Below are 21,700 nucleotides of genomic sequence, written 5' to 3' on the forward strand. Positions count from 1 at the left end.
GGAAGTCGGTGGTGGAGAAGAGGGTATTTATAGGAAAGTTTGTCTGTGACATCATCCAGGTCATGGATCTGACCTTGAACACGAGATATTTTGGGGAAATACCGAAGAGATCGTACAGGACTGCTTTGCCGTGTGCGCCCCGCCCATCTCTATTGTCTGTGCCGAGCACAGTGCTTGCCATATGCACTAGGTATGTTCTTTTCTGGGAGAATGATTTTAAAAGAAGGCAACAATTTTGGCTGGTTAACATCTAACATCTGTTTACAAAAAATGTCACTTTTCTTGATAAAAAGATGGGATAGAGTGGGCAACCGCTCGGGAGTGGGTTCTTCTTCCCTTTGTCTCCTGTGTAGTGCCTGGCATAGGCCCCTCAGAGGCATGGATGGGACAGTCTGTGTCTTTGGCACCGGGGTGAAGCCCACTTTGGATTTCTGCCCTATGAACCTGCCAACGCGGCCACACTGATGTGTCCGTGTCCACTTCAGGGTCTTAAGTTCTCCTGAAGTGATGATTCTGCCTTCAGTAGAAGGAGGAGGAAAAAAAAAGTAGGAAAATTTGAACTGTGTGAGTTTGACAAAGGCATGTTGGAGTCACATAATGAAAAAGCAGATTTTTTTATTATGATGTTTCTCCATATTTGGCATTGCTGTAAATGGCTAACTAACATTTACTGCCAATTCAATACAAATGTGTGGTTTGGTAATACCAGAACAGCAAATTTAAATGAAAAATAAAAGTTAAACATTTCCACACAAGATTTTACAGTCTGACATTTCACTGTGTAGGTAAAAAGACATTTTTTTTTTTACTACAGATTATTATTCAGCATGAATAAAAAACTACAACTTTTATTTTTAAACAGGAGTCACTGGTTTTAATTTTTACACATTTTTAAAATTACTGTGATAAAAAATAATGAAAAAGCTTCTTAATAATGCCATACACAGTATAATATAGATTTGTCCCCATTATATAGCATTTGTTTAATATACAAAATAGAATATTGACACACTTGAATCTATATGTAGTTAAGCAAGTTATTTGAGGAGGGTATTTTCATACAGCCTTTCGTCACAAAATAAAATCCTTCTTTCAGGCATTTTCTAGAGAGAAGCTAATCCTTTCCTGAAAACCTGGTCACTAATCCCTGGTGGACCAGGCTGACTTAGCAGTCTGGAAAACAAGACAACTTCCATTCAAAGTGGTTCAAGTGTCCTCCTCACACTCCTGTTCTCCCATCCAACTCTCAAACCAGGCACGTTAAAACACATTCATTTACAGCTGCAGTCTTGAGGGTGATGGGCCAACACGGAAATCTCACTGAGGGCTGCCAGGGTTCTTGAATTTGGACAGATCAGCATATAATCCTATTGTTCATTCCACAGTGATGTAGTTTTAGGGTATTTAACATAAAACTAAGACTGATGGATAAGAGGTGCTCTAGGTAAGTGAAACTAGAAGTGCCCTTCCCCTCCCGCCCCCCAGTCCTGAAGTGACATTGGCTTCCCTCTGTACGCACATCCAGAGCTCCCCTTATGCTAACTTTCAAGCTCTTCAGATGTGAGGTGTGTTGGCTTTCCTTTTGGGGTGTCTTTTCTCTCTCTCTAGGAGAAGGTAGATGATCCTTCAGGTTCCCCTGCCATAGGTTTGGACAAGCACTTCTACAGTATCCCCGGCAAGGCCTAAAAACACTGAGAAGGTCACATTTCTCCACCACTAATTCAAAATACTTTTCAGGATTTTCTGTAAGTCACTGAGGCATGTTGCCAACTCTCCCTGAAGTGGCTACAAACTTAGTTTGGCATGGCAAGACACCACATAGGTAGAAAAAAGCACCGGATCTTTTCTCACTGAAATTGTAATTCTACTCAAATGTAATTAAGATAACTTTCTTCCCGCTTATTTTACAAGGGCCTGGGTTCTTTTCCATTTAGGGGACAGTTTCCTAGTTTCACGAATGTCAGCTGATTTTCTTTTGACAAATGGCACGTATCTTTTTTTTTTTTTTTCCCCACTGAGCTCTGTTTCTTGAGAACCGAGGTTGGGACTAAAACAAGATTAACATGTGATGTGCTTTCTGGTTCTAACCATGTAACTTTCCATAAATGAACAATAATTTACCTTCCAGAAGCTCTTTTTGAAACTTAACCCTGTCATTGATAATATTCAAGCGGTATTTCTGAGGCACCAAAAGTTTCACATCCAGCTGGGTTACAAACCATCCTAAAATACTTTTGAGATCAATTTAAACCATTAAAAAAGGCGCATTACCTTTTTAGAGAGCATTCGAAAAGCAAATTACACTTTTTATTAATTTCTCCAGATACTGAAAAATAACAAACAACATTCAAAAAAAGCACTTAAGGAAAACAAACATGTACTCATTTTGTTTGGAAATGAACTCTCGCAGGATAGAAAGCAGTTAGTGTGTTATCTGGCAACCTGTGGGACTCTGCGCTATTTACATGCTGCGGGTACCTCTGTGCATCTTACTGCCTAACGCCTCCAGGCTCTGCGTTGGGCCACACTGCCAGGGGGGGCTCCGTGTGAAAGTGACCCTGATGGCAGGTGTGCTCGCAGGCGCGTGCTTACAAGTGCCACCTCTCTGCCCTCCCCCGGTTTGTTTGCACATGCGAGCGCCGGGGGAGACCCGGCCAGCGGACCTGGGACCTTCGGGGACAGACTCACTGGAATGAGGGGGGCGGTCACCGTGGGTGGCAGGGGATGACTCACTCTGTGATCTGAATGGGATGGAGCCTCGCGGCCTTCATCGCACATGGGGCCAATCTCTGTCTCCCTCTTCCCCTGGAGCAAACCTGTTGCGTTTCTGAGACCACTGCCTGTATGAATGCTTACACACACTATAAATCATATGGGTTATCCATCGACATTTCTTTGACCCCTACAAAAAATATATAACATGTCGTGATAAAACAATCTCGTCTAAAAATCATTCTTATTTTACACTATACAAGCTATTTTACAATCATTTTAATAAATTGCATGTAAAGCTGCAGTAGCCCTTCCCTTCCTAGATTAGTGAATACCAATATGATATATATCTGAAAACTATAACTAAATATAAAAATATATTAGAAGTTTCATATTTTTAATATTAGATTTTCAGTTTTCTATTACACAAATAATTTGGCCACCTTGAATAGAAATCAGATTTCTTGTGGCTTAGTAAATACAAGTTTTGAGTTTACAGAAAGTTGGTAAGGTGCACACAGAAAGGGCTACTACAGCTTCTATTTTGTTTAAAATGATCATTCTCAATAGTGAGGAGGAAAAATTCACAAGACTTTTGTTAAACTATGGCACACGGAGGGATGTGAGGCATGTGTAGTCTTACAAACATGGAAGTCTGACAGTTCTAAATCACAAAAATCAGTAGCTGAGCTTTCCTGCATCGCCAGGAAAGGTAGACCAATTGGTGACAGATGGGAATGTGAAAATGGGTGTCTGGCTACATTTTCCATATTGAAGATTGATTTGGGGGGTAAAGTTGAGTGAGAGGAGATACTTGGTCTGATTGAAATCTCTCAGCTGTGTCTCAGCTGGTTATCTGGAATCCTGACTTTCAAGAAGTTATACAAACTACAACAAAAGGTCCTGAAAGACGGTTGACCAACCTTCTTGCCATCCAGTCATAGCAACAATAGGGCATTAAGTACAAACAGGGCCTCTTGGTAGTTTTTTTGTGTTTTGTGTGTTTGTTTTTAAATTAGTTGTTTGCAACCATCATCCACAGTTTACCCAGCAGGTCACTGGACTAGGTGCTCTATACCAGTTAGGACGGTTAATTTGCACAACCTAGAGAATTCTCCACTGAAGCAGATATATACAAAATATGAGCTTTTTTGATGAGAATACTGGAGATATGAGTCAATTTTTGTGGTCTTCTGATAGCTAAGTGCCATCAGGTTAGAAGCACCAACCCATTTTCACACAGAAGATTAATGTTTAGAGTTTATTTAGGAAAGCTATGAACTAGCTGCCCATCTCAACAGCTGTACAATGACTTGAATACAAAAATTATGTAAGAAAAAATGAGCAAGCGTAGTTCACCGAATATAAAGGAAATTGTTAAAACCGGACAGTAAGAGCTATAAAAGGCACAACTTCCCTTTTCTGATATACACTTGTAAACTTTTTTTCGGGTTTCCATGCAAAAAAATCAAAAAATGCTATCCTAACTATACAGGGGAAAATACACCCACATAAAGTCTAGAAAATTTTGTCCAGCCAACTGTGAAAAGTATGAGCAGAAAGTTTACACGCAGAGTTTGGGCACTGGTGGCTTAGGTGCCATCCTTCCCTGGCAGTGGAGATCACCCCCATGACTGCTGCTAATTTCTGGGCTCCACCAACTAGCACTCTCTACTCTGCCCACCACAGAGAAGTGATGGCTCACCTGCTTCTGTTGCCAAGTCTTGGCCCTCTATAAACCACATGTAGTGCGTATTTAAAACAAAACAAAAACAAAGACCAGACAAAAACAGAAAGGAAAAAATAAAACAGCAAAACCGCTACAGGACAGATTGATAGTTTGTACAATAAAAGCTATAAATTCAACTTTCTTTAAGGCAACCTTTCTTATTAAGGCAGTCACTTTTGATGAAACAGAAGTTTTTTGATATTTCCACTTGAATATTTTGGTATCTGATTGGTGATGATTTCAGCTAACATCTCTGGGAATTCAATACTCATGGTCTTATCCAAAAATGTTTGGAAGCAAAAGTTAAGGAGATTTTCAACCACCTGCAAGAGAAAATAATACAAACGATTGTTGAAAACTTACTAGTAGAAACATCTCATGCTTTTTGGCCTTTAATTTTTAAAAATATATCTGACCTAGAGTATACCAATCTTGGCTGGAATCCACCAGCTAAAAAAGAAGTTAAAGTGGGCATTCAGGTACCAGGCACATTTTGGATTCTGTAGAATTGTAGAGAATTATACGGCCTTAAGTGTATCATGATGAACTGTAGTACATACGACAATATGTGAAGGCCATATGCTAATTTAATTAGTCACATAAAAATAGGGAATTTGGCATTTTTGTTTTTAATAGTGCTATTAAATTTTGTCCTGGCACCATGATGTTCTAAGCATGTAACTAGATATTTCATAATTGGCCTTAGGAGAAATGTGTACCAAACCGAGGCTGACAACCTGAGCCTCAATCACCACCAAAATGGATCAAAAGGAAGAAAACCAAACCAAGCCAAAACTATTGGTATGTCATCATATACACAAATCAAACGTCCCAAACAACACTGCGGACACCTGGATTCACGTGTGACACTTACATCATGCATGGAGTCCAAGAGTTTTGTCAGTTGATAAAAGCGTTGCCAGTTCTGGCTGGAGTTCCCTTCCCTCTTGACAATGGCTTTTCCTAGCTCTTTGATGTAGGTCATTCTAATTTCATCAAACAGTTCTTGGCTCTTCAAACCTTCCTTAGGAACTAAAAGGTTAAGATGTGGTCAAGGAAAGAATTTTCTTAAGGTAACTCTGCCTATGTGCCTGTAGGGCATTTATTATTAACAATAGCATGCTTCATGACATGTATTGTATATACACTCTAGATACATTCCATGAAAATACAAGCATCTCACAGGATCCTGAAAGTACAGGCAAGAGAGATGAGGGGATAATAGAAAATCAGAGGATTTAACCTGGAGTCTTGCCTTGCTGGGGAGCATGTATCAGCCTTCCCTTATGCACTTAGAAAAAACCTTATGGATTCCAGATTGTAAAATCGGTATAAAAATGAATCATTTATTACTCTTCAAAAACTGATACCAGTAAGAAGGACTGTGAACAGAAGGTTAATCATGTTCATGAATCCTGCAAAGACTGACTGATTTTTGTACATGGCCAAATTTCTCCAAGTGTGCTCCTCAGAACTTTGGTTCTGTGTTAATAGTTAGGGAAAAAAGGATTTGGTCAAAATGTAAGCAAAATTAAAGGTTAATACAAAGTTAGGTAGGCTATTGGTTTTCAGGATTTATCAGAGCCAGAATTAGGGAAGGAAACATGATGTTTCCCCAAACTTAACTTCATTGTTGATGACATCTTAGAAAATGCTGGAATTAAGGTAAGGAAAAGCAGTGGTTTTAGGAGCAGGAAGATTTAATTCTTACTTGTCCTGGGGATTTGAGTATAACCTGCCTTAGCTGCATGTCCTACTCTTTCTCATGGAGTTTTAAGTTCTAAAAATTTAGATAAAATTGACATTAGTTTCAGGTTGTACAACAGAATGACTAAATATTTGTATATATTGCAAAACGATCACAATACACCTATAGTTAACATCCATCATCAGATAGTAAACATTTTCTCATGATGACATATAATATTTACTGAGCAACTTTCATATATATATATATTATTAATAACTATAGTCACCAAGCTGCACATGACATCCATGTGACTTATTTTATACCTGGAAGTTTGCACTTTTTAACCCCCTTCCCCCATTTCTCCCACCCTCCAAAACACCCTCCTCTGGAGACTGCCAGTCTGTTCTCTGCATACAAGAGCCCGTGTCCCTATTTATTTTTAGAGTCCACATATAAGTGAGATTATATATTTTTTAAAAAAGATTTTATTTATTCATGAGAGACACCGACAGAGAGGCAGAGACATAGGCAGAGGGAGAAGCAGGTTCCTCACAGGGAGCCCGATGTGAGACTCGATCCCAGGACCCCGGGATCACAATCTAAGCTAAAGGCTGATGCTCAACCACTGAGCCACCCAGGCGTCCCTATATATATATTCGTTTGTGCTCAGTTTTCTCTGACTGGCTTATTTCACTTAGCGTAGTGCCCTCAAGGTCCATCCAAACTGCTACAAGTGGCAAGATTCCACTCCTTTCTATGGTGGAATAATGGTCTATTGGATATATTTACCAAACAAACCATAGGTGGACTCTTGCATAGGTGGACTCTTCGGCTGCTTCTGTATCTTAGCTACTATCAGTAATTATGCCATGAGTATGAGGCTACATATATTTTTCGAGTATTTTCATTTTCTGTGGACACATACCCAGAAGTGGAACTGCAGGGTCGTGCAGTAGTCCTGTTTCACTTTGTTGAGGAACACCCATATTGTTTCCACAGTGGCTGCATCAATTTGTATTCCCACCTGCAGTGAGTACAGCTTCCCTCTTCTCCACACCTTCGCCAGCACTTATTCCTTGTCTTTTGGTAACAGACATTCTAATAGAGGTCAGGTGGGATCTCATGTGGTTTTGATTTGCATTTCCTTGTTAATGACTAGTAATGATGAGCATCTTTTCATGTGCCCTTTGGCCAATTAGGATTTGCAAGGATTTTCTCCCATGCTGTAGGTTGCTTTTTCATTTTGCTGATCATTTTCTTTGTGGTGAGAAAGCTTTATAGGTAGACGTGGTACCGCAAATGTTGTGGTATCATAGGCTATTCTGGGTCTTTTAGAGTTCTATACAGAATTTAGGATTTCTTTTGTGAAAAATGCCACTGGAATTGTAACAGGGATTGCACTGAATTTGTGGGTTGCTTTTGGAAATGTCAACATTTTAAGAATATTCTTCTAATCCATGAGTATGGAACATCTTTGCGTTTATTTCTGTCATCTTCAATTTCTCTCATTAGTGTCTTACTGTTTTCAGTGCATGGGTCTTTCACCTCCTTAAAAACATTTTATTCCTAGATATTTTATTATTTTTGAGGCAAATGTAAATGGAGTTATATTCTTTAGTTTCTCTTTCTGATAGTTATTATTAGTGTCTCAAACTGCCGCAGATTTTTGCATATTGATATTGTATCCTGCATCCTTATGAACTTACTTGTTTTTAATAGTCTCTTTGTGGAGTCTTTAAGTTTTTCTATATATAATATCATGTCATCTGCCGAGAGAGTTTTATTTAGTACTTTTAGATTTGAATGCCTTTTATATTTCTTGTCTAATTGCTCTGGCTAGAACCTTAATACTGTGGTGAATAAAAGTGATGACAGCAGATAGCCTTGTTTTATTCCTGATCGTAGACAGAAAGCTTTCAGCTTTTCACCATGGAGTATGATGTTAGCTGTGGGTTGTCATATATGGCTATTATGCTGAGGTATGTCCCTCTGTACTCACTTTGTTGAATGTTTTCATCATGAACAGACACTGAATTTTGTTAGATGCTTTTTCTGCACCTGTTGTTGAGATGATTGTATGACTTTTACCTTTCATTTTGTTAATGTGGTGTACCACTCTCCCTGGATTTTGAATAGGGTTAGACCAAGGAACACATATGATAACGTTCAGATTCTATAAAGCAACACTTGGCACTTCTAAGATGTCAGTATTACTGTGAAAATGAAGTCTACTTCATCAGAAGTGCTAAGAGCCTACCATGTTAAAAGTGCGCATTAATATATTACAGATAACCTAATTATTGCTAATTTCTTAAATACTAAAATTTAATATTTTCATCGATTGTTGAGCTGTATTTTTTTCCTGCTTATTACCTGAACTCTAAAAATAATGATTGGCAAAGCCCTATCAATACTTATATTTAAAAGAATTCCATCTATCCTAAATTACCCCTAATTATCCTTGGAGCTTCATTAATTTTTGCTCTATGCGTTTAAGCGACATACTTAGAATTACTTTTCTGGTAAGTAGAATGCTTTATGTAAGGAGTAACTTTAAATAAAGTGAGAAAAAAAAAAACCCAGCTCTTTAACATCTGTGCTGATCATAAATGAAGAAAGCTGCCACAGCTTTCTTCTGGTTTCAAAGAGCACTCAGCAAAACACGACTGGTGGCCTGGTCACACCAGCAGCCTGTGTTTGTAAATAAAGTTTTATTGGAACATAACCATGCCTGTTCTTTCTTTGGGTGATGACTGTGTTCATGCTGCAAGGAGCAGAGTTGAGCAGCTGTGACAGAGTCTTGCAACACTTAGAACATTTACCACATGCTGCTCTACAGCACAAGTCCGCCGCCACTGGGTTACTGGAGGGCCTTTAACGTCAGTCATTCAGTATCATGGAAAGAACTTTTTTTTATTTTTTATTTTTATTTTTTTTTTATCTAGTCTTGGATTTCTTTGTGTATCTTTTGATGTTGAAGCTTTTATCTCCTCTCTATTTAATGAAATTGCAGATAAATTTATCTGTTCACCATTTGTTTTTTTCCCTTCCTGTGTGCTTGTTTACCCCCTTCCCTTCATTTCATGTGTTTGGGTTGCTTTTCCTTACAGTTTTCCTTAAGGGCTCCACCCCCCCACCTCGGTGCTTTGGTACTCTGTGTACCTTTCCTATCTTTAGCCATCGTCACTGAAATTTGAACATTCCTTATTGAACTATCCTTCTAGCGTTCTGGTTTTAGATCTTCCAAAACACTACTGCTGTTATTTTATATAATAGATGTCAGCTTAAACATATTTACATATTACCATTCTCTTTGTTCCTCTTTCCTTCTTAGACATGGGATTCCTTACCCTTAAACTAAGTAGACCCTTTAGTCTTGTATTATATTGAGGATTGGTGGTGGCAAACTTTTCCTTTCACCTTCATTAAAAAAAAATAAAAATAAAAATAAAAAGACTTTTTGACTATACACATGTCAGGTGACCATTCGATATATTTGGGTTAATAGGTACTATGTTTGTAACCGTTTTTGCACTCTTTGCACTGATGCTTCCTTTTGTAATCTTTCCCTCTTTTCTACTTCTCCAGTTTTTTTTTTTTTTTAAATTTTTATTTATTTATGATAGTCACAGAGAGAGAGAGAGAGAGAGGCAGAGACACAGGCAGAGGGAGAAGCAGGCTCCATGCACCGGGAGCCCGACGTGGGATTCGATCCCGGGTCTCCAGGATCGCGCCCTGGGCCAAAGGCAGGCGCCAAACCGCTGCGCCACCCAGGGATCCCTACTTCTCCAGTTTTTGATGAGCATTTCATATGATTCTATATTCTCTGTTCTCAGGATATCAATTATTACATGTATTTAAAGTGGTTTCAGTGCTTGCCCTGGAGTTCCACATATACATAGACACTGGATCTACAGCTCCTTTAAATATGACCATTCTACTTGATCCATATAGTGCAGGTACCCGCTAACAGTATGCCCGGGTCCTCTCTCCTGTTGTTATGATGTACTGGTGCTGTAATCACCTTCCACAGTTGTGTGATAGATCAGGTAAGAAGAAAAGTCAATTTTCATCTTCATCGCTTCCTCCTCTCATGTTCTCCTTTGTGTAGATCCACATTTCTGAACTGCATCATTTTCATTTCCTCTGAACTTCCTTAAACATTTCATGCAAGACAGGTCTTCTAGTGACTAATTCTGTTTTTGTTTGAGACTGTTTATTTTACCCTCACTTTTGAAGGACAATTTCACTGAATACCCAATTGTAGATTGATATATATTTTTTTAACGTTAAATACTTCACCTGACTCCCTTCCTACATGTGGAGAACATTCTGATGTCATTTTTATCTTTGTTCCTCTATGAGAAAGCTGATTCTTTTTCCATCTGGTTTGAGGACTGCTTGTCTTTGGTTTTCTGCAGTTTGAGTAAAATATGCCTAGATGTAGATTTTTTTTGGTATTTATCTTTCTTGGAGTTTTTTGAGCTGTTTAGGTCTATGTTTTGGCATCTGTCATTAATTTTGGAAAACCCTCAGCCATTATTACTTCATATATTTCTTCCATTCCTTTTTTTTTTTTTCCACTTCTGTCCCTGTTACTTGCACGGGACACATTGTATAATAGCCCTCACCATTCTTGAGCACCATTCTTGCTCAGTTCCATGTTGTTTTTATCCTTCTCTTTGCACTTGAGTTTGGGTTTCCACCAGGTCCGGTCTACTGATGGCCATCCTCCATTTTCATTACGGTATTTTTAGTCTCTAGCATTTCCTTTTGATTCTTAAGAGTTTCCACCTCTCTGCTTACATTACTCATGTGTTCTTGCATGTTGTTTACTTTTTCCATTAGGGCCCTTAACATAGTCATCATGGTTGTGTTCACTTCCCTATCTGATAAACATCTGTGTCATAGATGAGCTGGGTCAGATGCTTGACTGTCTCTTTGGAGTCTTACTGCATACGTTACCTTTTTTTTTTTTCTCCCTGAAAGCTGCATAGTGATAGAGCAGAGCTGAGATAATGATGCTTTTGGTCTTATGTTAAACTGGCTAGAGCTGGGCTGTGTTTCATAACTGAAACCTGTTTCCCTGTTTTGTTTTTCCCCTGTTGTTTTTGGGTTTCCCTGAGAACTTCTCAAGAGGCCATGCTCTGTAGTTCTGGCAGGTGTAATCCAGTTCCTATCCTGGAGCCCTACTGATACAGTGGTAAGGTGCTGGTGATGTGGGGTATTTTACCTTTTATGATAAAACCTGTTTTGTCATGACCTTCAGAAGTGTTTCTGAACCTCCTCCCCCACCTCCCACTCCTGCTTCCCTTACGTGAGAGAGGAGGGGAGAGGTGGCCACAACGATCTTTTTGCCCTTGCCCTCAGGTCAGATGAAGCTCTCACAGCAGCTTCCCTCAGAGAGCAAAAAACAGAGGGGCTTTTTCTCTGATCTTCCTGGGGAGAACCTGTTGTGGCTTATGCCTTGGAGTAAACCCCAAGAAAGTGTGAGGAGACAACCCCCTTAGTTTTGAATTTTCAAGCTCTTCCTCCCTGTTCAGCAGTTAATCAAAATTATTGTAAGCATTTCTAGTAGTTCCTGGCTCCAGATTCTTCTGTCCCTAATAAACTGATCATGGCTGTGTGTCTCTGTGTTTGCCTATTTCTCCAGATTCTGATGTGGTCATTTGCCTTGTGACCTCAATTCTCTGATAGATGATCACATTAGACCAAAGCTTTTTTTTTTTTCAACTGGTATACTGTGAATGTAGTTACTAATAACAGTTAGTATGTATGAATGTAGTTACTAATAGTTATCCTAACTAATAGGTTAGGATAATCATTTGCGATGGTGGTCACAAATGGGATCACTTTTTTAAAGCACGGTTTCAGCCCTCTTCCCTCACTCATATCTCTTATTCTGTTCATTTATGTACATGGTACACACATGTACCTATATATGCATTTAAAAAAACTACATTCTGACTAAAAATTTCATGTATGTTTCCTGTCTTTGAACTTATTAAATATACCCTCTTAGTATAGCTAACCTCTTTGGTTTTTTGCCTGCCTGCTTCCTCTAGCATTTTTAGTGGGAGGTTAGAGTATCTATTCTAATATTCCATCAGAGTAGAAGTCTGATTATATCTTATGGTATATATTTATTTTTTTTTAATTTTTATTTATTTATGATAGTCACAGAGAAAGAGAGAGAGAGAGGCAGAGACACAGGCAGAGGGAGAAGCAGGCTCTATGCACCGGGAGCCCGACGTGGGACTCAATCCCGGGTCTCCAGGATCGCGCCCTGGGCCAAAGGCAGGCGCTAAACCGCTGCGCCACCCAGGGATTCCTATATATTTATTTCTTGTTAATTCTATCTTTTTTTTTTTTTTTTTTGTAAAGGACCCAGTGATACATAGTAGTTCAGTTTACTTTTTTATATCCTATGCAATGAAAAAAGTACATATAGCTAGTGAATCTGGTATGTATACAACTTAAATTACCATTTTTGACAAGTAAGATAGGTTAGTATTTTGCACTGATCTGTATCTGGGCATTATCAGAATTTTAACTGTTAAATCACATTGAGCTCACTTCTTTACCAAGTGTGCTGCCTTAGGTAACCTTAAAGTCTCTAGCAGTGATCTTTTCCTTTAGGGTTTCTGTAGAACAAAGGTAATATGAAAGCTTAATGATAAGTGTGCCTTAGGAAAGCTGGAATAGATCCAGTTGCTTAAAGTTATCTGGCAGTTCTGAAACCAGAGTTATTCAGGGAAAGAAGACTTTAAAACACTGCAAATTTATTTATTTGCATATGAAAGAAATATTCAGTCATCAGCTTAGTACTTTATGAACATTAACCTGATACGTCATTTTTATTGGAATAGCCTATATGTGTATAACAACAACTGTTCACAGACCTTCTTGTACTGGTTGTTGAAGGTGCCTCCTTTTTACTGCCAAGAGACTTTGTATTTTTCAAAAAGCTTTCTAGGTTTAGTAAGGAATGCCTTTGCTAACCACAACGTGTCTCCCTGGAGTTGATATACCCGTAGCTTTATCTAAACTTTTAAGATTGTTGGATACCCTCTCACTGCTGTTTTTTAGGTAAACACCTCTATCCACCATGGCAGCAGCAATGCTGCATCAGCCAGGTCTCTAGTAGTAATCACGTAGATCTTCCGTATGACCTATTTTTCTCCCATCATTTCTGGACATGGTAATATTCCTTGGGGAACTAATTTTTGACCAAGTTACAATATAGTAGAGAAACAGAGGCCATTCTGGTTGGCTCTATTTCTCCAGTTTTCCCCCGGTGCTATTACCAAAGGTCCCAGGGAGGAAGAAGCATGTCCTCACTCCAGATCGTCAGAGGCTCCTGCAGAGCTCATGTTCCTCTCTTTTTCTATGGCACCTGTCTTACTAATCTTGGTACCACTAGCTGTGCCTTTATAACACTTGACATTCACGAAAAATCTAAATTTCTGACTAGAAGGAAATAATAATGGTAGACTTGGGGCCACGTATACAAAAAAAAAAAACCTTTGTTTCTGCACGTTTACATTTCATGCTCTTGATGTACTTAGAAGTGAATTTTAGAAGCAAAGAGTGTTGCTCTACCAACCTGAAGAGAGAAGCAGTAAGGTTTTCATACAGAGATACTCTTCATAAGAGACCTGAAGCCGCTGTAACTCGGAGGAAACAAACAGCATGTGTTTACATTGGTCATACATGCAGGGGAGGGTCATTCTCTGCCTGGAAAAGACAAACACCGGCATTTGGGTTAGTTTCCCCCCAAAAGTATACTCCTTGGTTTTATTTTATAGAACTCTGAACTTACAAAGGAAAATAGAACTATATTGCTATTAATGCTAATCCCCTACAGGTGAGACCTATGGAAGACTAAACTTGTTCCTGGGTTCACAGCATCTACAGAGACTACTGAATAAACTGAGTGTACACTGGAGAAGTGTTCTGTTGTGCATGCTGTAGATTGTTTTATTCACTTACTTTCTGCAGGGATTGGTTGGAAGCATTTAAACCAAGGTAGGTTTCCTGGCAGCATCTGAATCTGGTAGTGATGGGGTAGACCGGAAGCCATCCGGGCCAGGAAGCTTGTCTGGCTTGTTCTCTGCTACTCTGTACCAGGCTGACTAGGAATGTGAGGAGTATGTGGTGTGCCCTCTGATCCATTCTCCAGCATGTTATGCTGTTTGAAAGCCTCCAATGGCTTCTTCTTGCTCCTAGAATACAACTGAACTCTATTCCCTGACCTCCAAGCTTCTGCTTGACGTGGTCCCTGTCCCCTTCTCTGAGCTGGTATGGGAATTCCAGCCTTTGCCCTAGTTTCTTCTGCCTGCAGGGCCCCCACCTTTCGCATGGCTTGTTCTTCTGTACTGTTTGGTGTTCAGCTCCCTAGATAGGTCTTCTGTGGTCCCCAAATCTAAGTAGCATGTACTCCTTCTTCCTCTTCTCCCCCACCCCCCACCCCCCAGTCACACTCTTATATCATGGCTCTCCACAAGAATTTCGTTTATTTATTTAATTTCCCCAGTGGAATGTTAGAAGGGGCCTCATCTTTCATGCTCACGATTACAGCTCAAGCTCCTAAAATAGTGGCTAGCACTTGGTAAGGACTCCTGTATCACTAAGAGAATACTGTGCCAGAAAATAAGTATCACCAATAGAGAAAGGATACCAACCTTAACTCAGGATTGGGCTTAGCCATGGTCTTTGGACTAGTTTTTTATGCAGCTAGCTAGCCTGATAGCAGAAAGGAGAAACGTCTACTTTAGGTAGTTCCTATTTATCCTGCCAGATAAGTGGCCTTGGAATAACCTAGGAGCAGTATAAAGTTGTGTTCTAAATCTAGAATTACCCTAGTCCTTGCAGTTTCTTTCACAATGCCTAAGAATGTCTTTAAAAATATCTGGAGCTAGTATCATCCAGTTTCTACTATAAAACACTTAAAATAATGCAAGCTTATCACATGGTAAGGCAGGCCCCTCCCTTTAACACTGCTCAAATAGATGTTTTTCTGGAACTTCTACCCATTACTTTGGGCCTGGCACACCCAACAGATATGAGTGTCTCTGTGGGCTGTCCTCCTTGCTCCCAACTCTACCTTTCTCTTTCCTCCAAACATCCTGTTTGTCAGCTGATGTAAGTTTCCATACTCTGTGCCATTCTGGACATAACTAAAGTTGTCACTCTTAATTTTAATATGACATCTAGTTCTAAACACAAACTACTGATGATGGATTGACTCATATAGGGTGCAGTGGGACTATTCTAATGGATTTAACCCCAGAGCTCATAAAGAAATCGTTTCTTATTCTGATCTTGGGTATGTCTGTGTGAGAGTGAGAACTCCTTGTTTTCACTCTCATAAAGGAGATAAGTTGTAGGCACCAAAAATTGCAATATAGGGTAGAAAAGTGATAAGAGCTAGGGATATACAACAGAGAGGTCCTACAAGGTGCTAAAAACATCATGAGTCAAAATACTTGAGGAATAACAGATCATCAGAGTGAGAATGCTCCATCTATAAAAGATAACAGTGAGAAAGAAAAAGAGGCCAGGTTCTGGGAAGCCAGAAGCCATGCTAGGGATACACTGAATAAGCAGGGCGGAGAGAATGAGGACATCTGTATGTTGGGGAGGTACGTGATGGGATCAGACTGTATTTGGAAGGAAACAATTGTCAACATGTTGAAGGACACACTGGAGGCAGAAAACTACTCGGGAAACAAGTGCAATGAAGTCAGGGGAAGGGATGCCTCAAATATTTCACAGATGGAAGCAAAGGTCTAGAAGACACAAGAATAGCTCCTTTACAAAATCTGAAAATTGGATTGGTTCTTTTTTTTTTAATAAATTTTTTATTTATTTATGATAGTCACACAGAGAGAGAGAGAGAGAGGCAGAGACACAGGCAGAGGGAGAAGCAGGCTCCATGCACCGGGAGCCTGACATGGGATTCGATCCCGGGTCTCCAGGATCGTGCCCTGGGCCAAAGGCAGGCGGCAAACCGCTGCGCCACCCAGGGATCCCGGTTCTCTCTCCTTAAAAAAAAACTTTGCAAGTCATAAACACTGAGTGGGCCTTGTTACGCTATGAGGGTCCTTCTGTCTCTGGGCCTGTCCCTCCTAGGGTAGGCCAAGATGTCCTCATCTATAGTTGTCTCTATTGAAAGTGAGATCAATTGACCCCAGAGATGCTCACTGTATTACAAAGTACCCTTTGAGGGCAGCCCAGGTGGCTCAGCAGTTTAGTGCTGCTTTTGGCCCGGGATGTGATCCTGGAGACCCGGGATTGAGTCTTGTGTCGGGCTCCCTACATGGAGCCTGCTTCTCCCTCTCTCTGTCTCTCATGAATGAATAAATAAAATCTTTAAACAAACAAACAAAAAAACCAAAGTACCCTTTGAAGTGCCTGGTGGTTCAGTAGGTTAAGCGTCAACTCTTGATTTGGGCTCAGGTCATGGTCTCAGGTCATGGGACCAAGCCCCAACATGGGTTCTGCACTAGGCAGGGAGTCTGCTTGAGATGCTTTCCCTCTGACTCTCTTAACTCTCTAAAATGGATAAATAAATCTTAAAGAAAAAAAAAAGTACCCTTCAGTGTGTCCTGGGACAGTAATAATAATGTTCCATGTACGTTTGGCCGGCCATTAAGCATTGATAGACAACTTTATTTCAAGTTTTTTCAAGTCTGCCCAGTTTTAAGAAACCTGATAGAATTGATTGAGTCCTGAATAATCACAATAGCAGTCCATCAGGAAGACATTCATAGGGAAGACCCTATGAATACAGGGAAAATGACTCATAAATAACTTACTCATTAATAATCAGATCAGGAGCAAAACACAGCATGCTTCCACTTGATTGTCTATATGATCTCCACCCCAGGGCAAATGCCATGAGGAACATCCATGAATACTGCAGTAGGGTCATTTGGTCATCCAGGTGTAAGTTCCTGAATCCTGAATGAAGAAGAAGTAAAGCTATGAGGAAACAACACTCTACTTGTCCAAGAGAAGATCATCTCTCTGGGAACTGCCACAGACCAATGAGGACTTTAGCCTGGTTGGGGAGGGTTGGGGGATGGACCCATGACAGAGTAAGTGAAGCACCAGGGGACATGGTTCTCCTTTGTCATCTGACACGTTAAGATCAAAGCCCTCAAGTGCTTTCTAATAGCATCCAATGTAATAAAAGTTACTGTCACTTTTTTCCTGTTTACTCAGTCACTGAATTTAGTTTTAAAAGTGTCCTCTGACAGTTACACCTCTGTCCCTCTTGACAGAGTAGGAATGACAGGAGGTCAGGTTACTTCCATCTTGCTCTGTCCCTTCTCTATCAGTGAGAACATGAGGTTGTCACATCTCTGCAGCTGTAAAGTCTGGGTTGACATGAACGGTAACCTCTGCTGTTTCACATCAAGTTCTTTCCAATAGGGGGACTTTTATATCATCTTAAAAATGATATTAACTAAGACTTACATTCACAATGCATCATTTTATAATGACTTTAGAGTTAAAGTCATTCTGTTTTAGTACATCCTGACCAAGTGTCACTATACCTGATATTTTACCAATTGTACTCCTGAGTCTTAAAAGCAATACGCTGATGGAAATCTAGTGGAATTCTGAGAAGCATTATCCGTATCCTTGCCCTGGCTTTGGGTGTGAAAGGAATTTTAAGTCCCGTGACTCTACTTCTGACAGGACCTCGTCCTACCTGAAATCACTCTGCTCTGAGCAACAATCTGAAAAGCAGGGAGCAGTGTACCAGTTTTATTATAAACCCTCCACTCCTATGCTTTCTGGCCTCGCCCCTGGCTAGGCCCTAGCAATGAGGAAGAGAAAACAGGACAGGTCGTGAGACTTGGATGAGAGAGCCTCTGTTTAAGACAATACGAAGCTTTGTGCCTTCGCAGTGTCGTCTTCCGCATCTTACCTGGTATTGCCTTGGCCCATTTCACTGCTGCGATCACTTGCCGCCCACCTAACATGTTGAGTGTGGTCATGATCCGCCAAGTCGAATCTGGGACAGAGCTGTCATACCCTGCGTATAACACCTCGGGTTCAATGACCTCCAGCAGGGACACCAGGGTAGGGGTGAGCTGTGGTAACGTTGCAGGAACTATTGTTTTGTTAGCAGGATTTTCAGAAGTTTCTTGTGATGCTCCTGGAGTGGCCTGCTGAATTCCTTTTATCTTTTTCTTTGTTTTTCGAGCTGTGGGTGTTAAAAAATACACAGAAGTGAGATTTAATGGGAAGGTCTGGGTGGCAGAGTTTATTCAGGAAGTACTTTAATTTCTGAAACTACTTAGCAATTATAAAGTGACACAGAAGAAGAGAAAGCAGAGTCAAGAGGAACCCATTTGTATATGAAGCCAGGTAATTCTTCATCAGTTACACTGTACATAAAATTAAGTGTCTTTCAATATTATGCTAAAACAATCTAAACAAAGCCCTTACATAGATTCTTGCATAAATTATTTTTACATTTCACGCCAAAGTTGAAATTTTCATTGGTTAAATAAGGTAATACTTTTACTAGCATTTGAGAGAAAGAATCTAAGCTTGTAATAGCAGACTAGAAATGGGGTTTAGGGTTAATCTTAATTATGGTATGTAAGGAAGAGAGCTATACTAGGGATAACCTCACACAAAGTTCCCTTCTTCTCAGGAAAATATTAACATGACATTGCAGATCACCTGCTAGAAGCAATATTAACTCCGACAGCAGAAAAGTCCAATTTTTACATTTATGTGAGGGATATTACTTGGTTCTAAAAACATTTGAGGAGATGGAAAACTTTGCATTTCTTGACATAAATTAGCAGTGGGGAATTTCCTTTTCTAAAGGGATTTATATTGATGACTCCGCAAACCAAAAGCATCCTTTCTCATATTATATACAAAGTAAAGCTATCTTCTAACTCTGACTTAGGCTGGAATGGTGTAATCAGATTACAATAGGGATCCACACTCTTGAAGTTACATGTTTTAGTAACAAATGGGAATGTTTCTTTTGTACTCTATGTGCTGCTAAAAGGAACAGAGTATTATTAAAGAGAAAGTTCTGAGAGATCCAAGGAAGTACAGCGAGTAGAATTTATACTAAAATTTATATGAAAGAAGACCTGCACCTGTCTCACTTATGATACAACCCATTTTGCTAAGAAAGTAAATACTAATCACCTTTTAAAATAATTATTAGATTCTTTGTCCTTCAAATGATGGAATGGTCCCATTATTGTACTCTGTGTTGAATATGGTAGTGAGAAGTTGAAGAATTGTCATGTAACATTTCAAAACACAGCAAAAGGATCATGACAGAGCTATTTATATTGTACCATGCTCTACTGAAAACACAGTATGGTGTAGCAGTAATGAGCATAAATCTGAAGCCAGCATGTTTGAATTTAAACCCTGGCTCTGTCACACGGTCGGTGGGATCTCCCTGTTATTCCCTGGGACTTAGTTGCCCTCTTCTGTAAAATGATGATAATATTCGTACCTCACTCAGAGGGTGGTTGGCAATGAAACCATTTAGAATATGTAAAAGGCTTAAAACAGTTGGTGGCAAATATTAAGTGCTACAGAGCTATCATTACCTCCACTGGTGGCAGACTACAGCATTAGAATATTTTGAATGTAGATGGTACAGGTAGATAGAGGTGTGATCAACTTTAAAAAAGGAAACACTACTGCATGTAACATAAGGGAACACTTGAGACACCAGAGGTACTGCACGGAAACCCAGATTTCAACACGATGGCAAGTACTTTATGGAGAAGGTAGACGAGAACATGCATGACCCAAATCAATATCCTGGAATAGTAAGGAACTCAGCTAACCATGACTTAATGCTCCACATGGAAACAGGGGAAAGGACGGTGATGAGCTGGTGGATTTGCAAGAATCTTCTGTACTTGGTAAATAAGTAATTTCTTACTATTTTTTTCTATGGTGTGAAGTGAGACAGTGAATGATTTTGAATAAAGCTCAAAATACTTACTAGAGCAAGAATGTAAGAATGTGTACTAATATGCTTTCATATAACTTAAGAAGTTGTTAACTGAATTAGTTAAGCAATCACTGTTTGTAAGCACTTTACTAAGATTTTTACTTGATAGAAAGTTCCTGATTCCTTGGAGCACAGAGATTATAGCATCTCAATTCTATAGAAGTGTTCCTGAGTCTGCAAAAGTTCCCCTCCTTTCTTTAAAAAAAAAAAAAAAAGTCTTAATCTAAAACTTAGCTTAAAAATATTAGGTATGATATCTGATAATGCTAAAAACTTCCTTGTTAAGTTCCATTTGACTCTTTACACCAAAAATAAAGCTACAATTTGGAATGATTACAATACATCTTAAAATGAAGTAGAACTTTGAGGATTACCCTTAAAAAACTGATGTGTACTCAAATGCCAGGCTCTCGAAGCACTGAGAAAGGCTGTCTTAAAATAACTCTGGAGAATCACTGGTATGGGGGCAACAGTATGGTGGAAATAGACCACTCTGATCATAAGCTACATTTATGGAGAGAATCAGGCTTTGAGAAGAGCTGAGTTGTTTTGCGACCTCATTTTGGTTCAGTCCTGAAAGGGGAGAGTCAACTCTATGGACAGACACATATCTACTCCAAATAAAGGTTTTTATCTATACAGAAATAATTAAGAACAAAAATGGGGCTTTCCCATTAAAACTTCACAAGAAAATCTCTAAAAACTTATTAGATTTTTAAAAAGCCTTTCAGTTTTTCTACAATTAAAATTCAGTTATCGTGTATGATATGTGCTACCTAGTATCTAATACATTCTTAAGGGACAAGCCAGAACTGGGTAGTACAGAAGTGGACACAGCTGAATCTGGCTAAGTTCCAAAGTGTTTTTCATAATGTAAGGATCTCAACCTCTCTGAGAAGAAGAGAAAGTATATATATTATATAGAGAGACAAGCATGTAGTGGCTCTTAACAAATGATAGTTTCTCCACTATTCTCATAGCTTATATTGACATTTTATAAAAGCATACAATGTATTTTTTTTAAATAGTGTTTTGAAAAACTGCAGCTCCGTCTAAACTGTATGCTTAAATTTCAAGAACTGATTGGAAAGGGCAGTGATGGTATTTTGCAAACACAGAAACTCCGATGTCTCTAGCTGCCCTGGTTGTCTTCTAGTGAGGGAAGGCAGTGCAGTTGTTACTGGAGAGAGAAGTTTTATATATATATAAATAATACAAAAATATATTAATATATATAATATATTTTTAATATATATAATAAGTTTTATATAAAGAAAATGGTGGTCAGCAAAGTGGTCATTGAGTTTATATATATAAAGAAAATAGAGAGCAGCAAAAAGAAACTGAGTAAAATTGGGAATGAAATAAAGATAACAAAAAAACCCCATCCTTGTGGCACGTGAAAATGAACTATAGGAACACGTGATTCATCTCTGAGCTTCTGGAACACCTACAAGAAGATGGGCTGCTAGCACTTTCTTTAAATCAGTGCTTAAATATGCTGGCACTTTGCAGTAAAGTTGAAGCAACCTAGTCACACTTAGAAAAT

At 39.2% G+C, this 21,700-nt stretch overlaps 1 protein-coding gene across 5 annotated transcripts in view; it reads right to left on the minus strand.

Annotated features, from left to right (window-relative positions):
* Window positions 1–598: 598 nt before the first annotated feature.
* The window catches only part of NR3C1 (nuclear receptor subfamily 3 group C member 1), a 121,614-nt gene continuing 100,512 nt past the window's right edge, over window positions 599–21,700 (minus strand). For all 5 annotated transcript variants that reach the window (XM_041767203.1, XM_041767204.1, XM_041767202.1 and 2 more), the window contains 5 exons: window positions 18,073–18,351; window positions 16,952–17,096; window positions 13,738–13,868; window positions 5,316–5,473; window positions 599–4,764 (listed from right to left, as the gene is read on the minus strand). In XM_041767203.1, the coding sequence (XP_041623137.1) occupies window positions 4,612–4,764; window positions 5,316–5,473; window positions 13,738–13,868; window positions 16,952–17,096; window positions 18,073–18,351 (866 nt within the window). In that variant the 3' untranslated portion in view covers window positions 599–4,611. The remainder of the gene's footprint in view (window positions 4,765–5,315; window positions 5,474–13,737; window positions 13,869–16,951; window positions 17,097–18,072; window positions 18,352–21,700) is intronic.

This window comes from Vulpes lagopus, chromosome 8 (genome assembly GCF_018345385.1).
Source record: "Vulpes lagopus strain Blue_001 chromosome 8, ASM1834538v1, whole genome shotgun sequence".
Classification (NCBI taxonomy): domain Eukaryota; kingdom Metazoa; phylum Chordata; class Mammalia; order Carnivora; family Canidae; genus Vulpes; species Vulpes lagopus.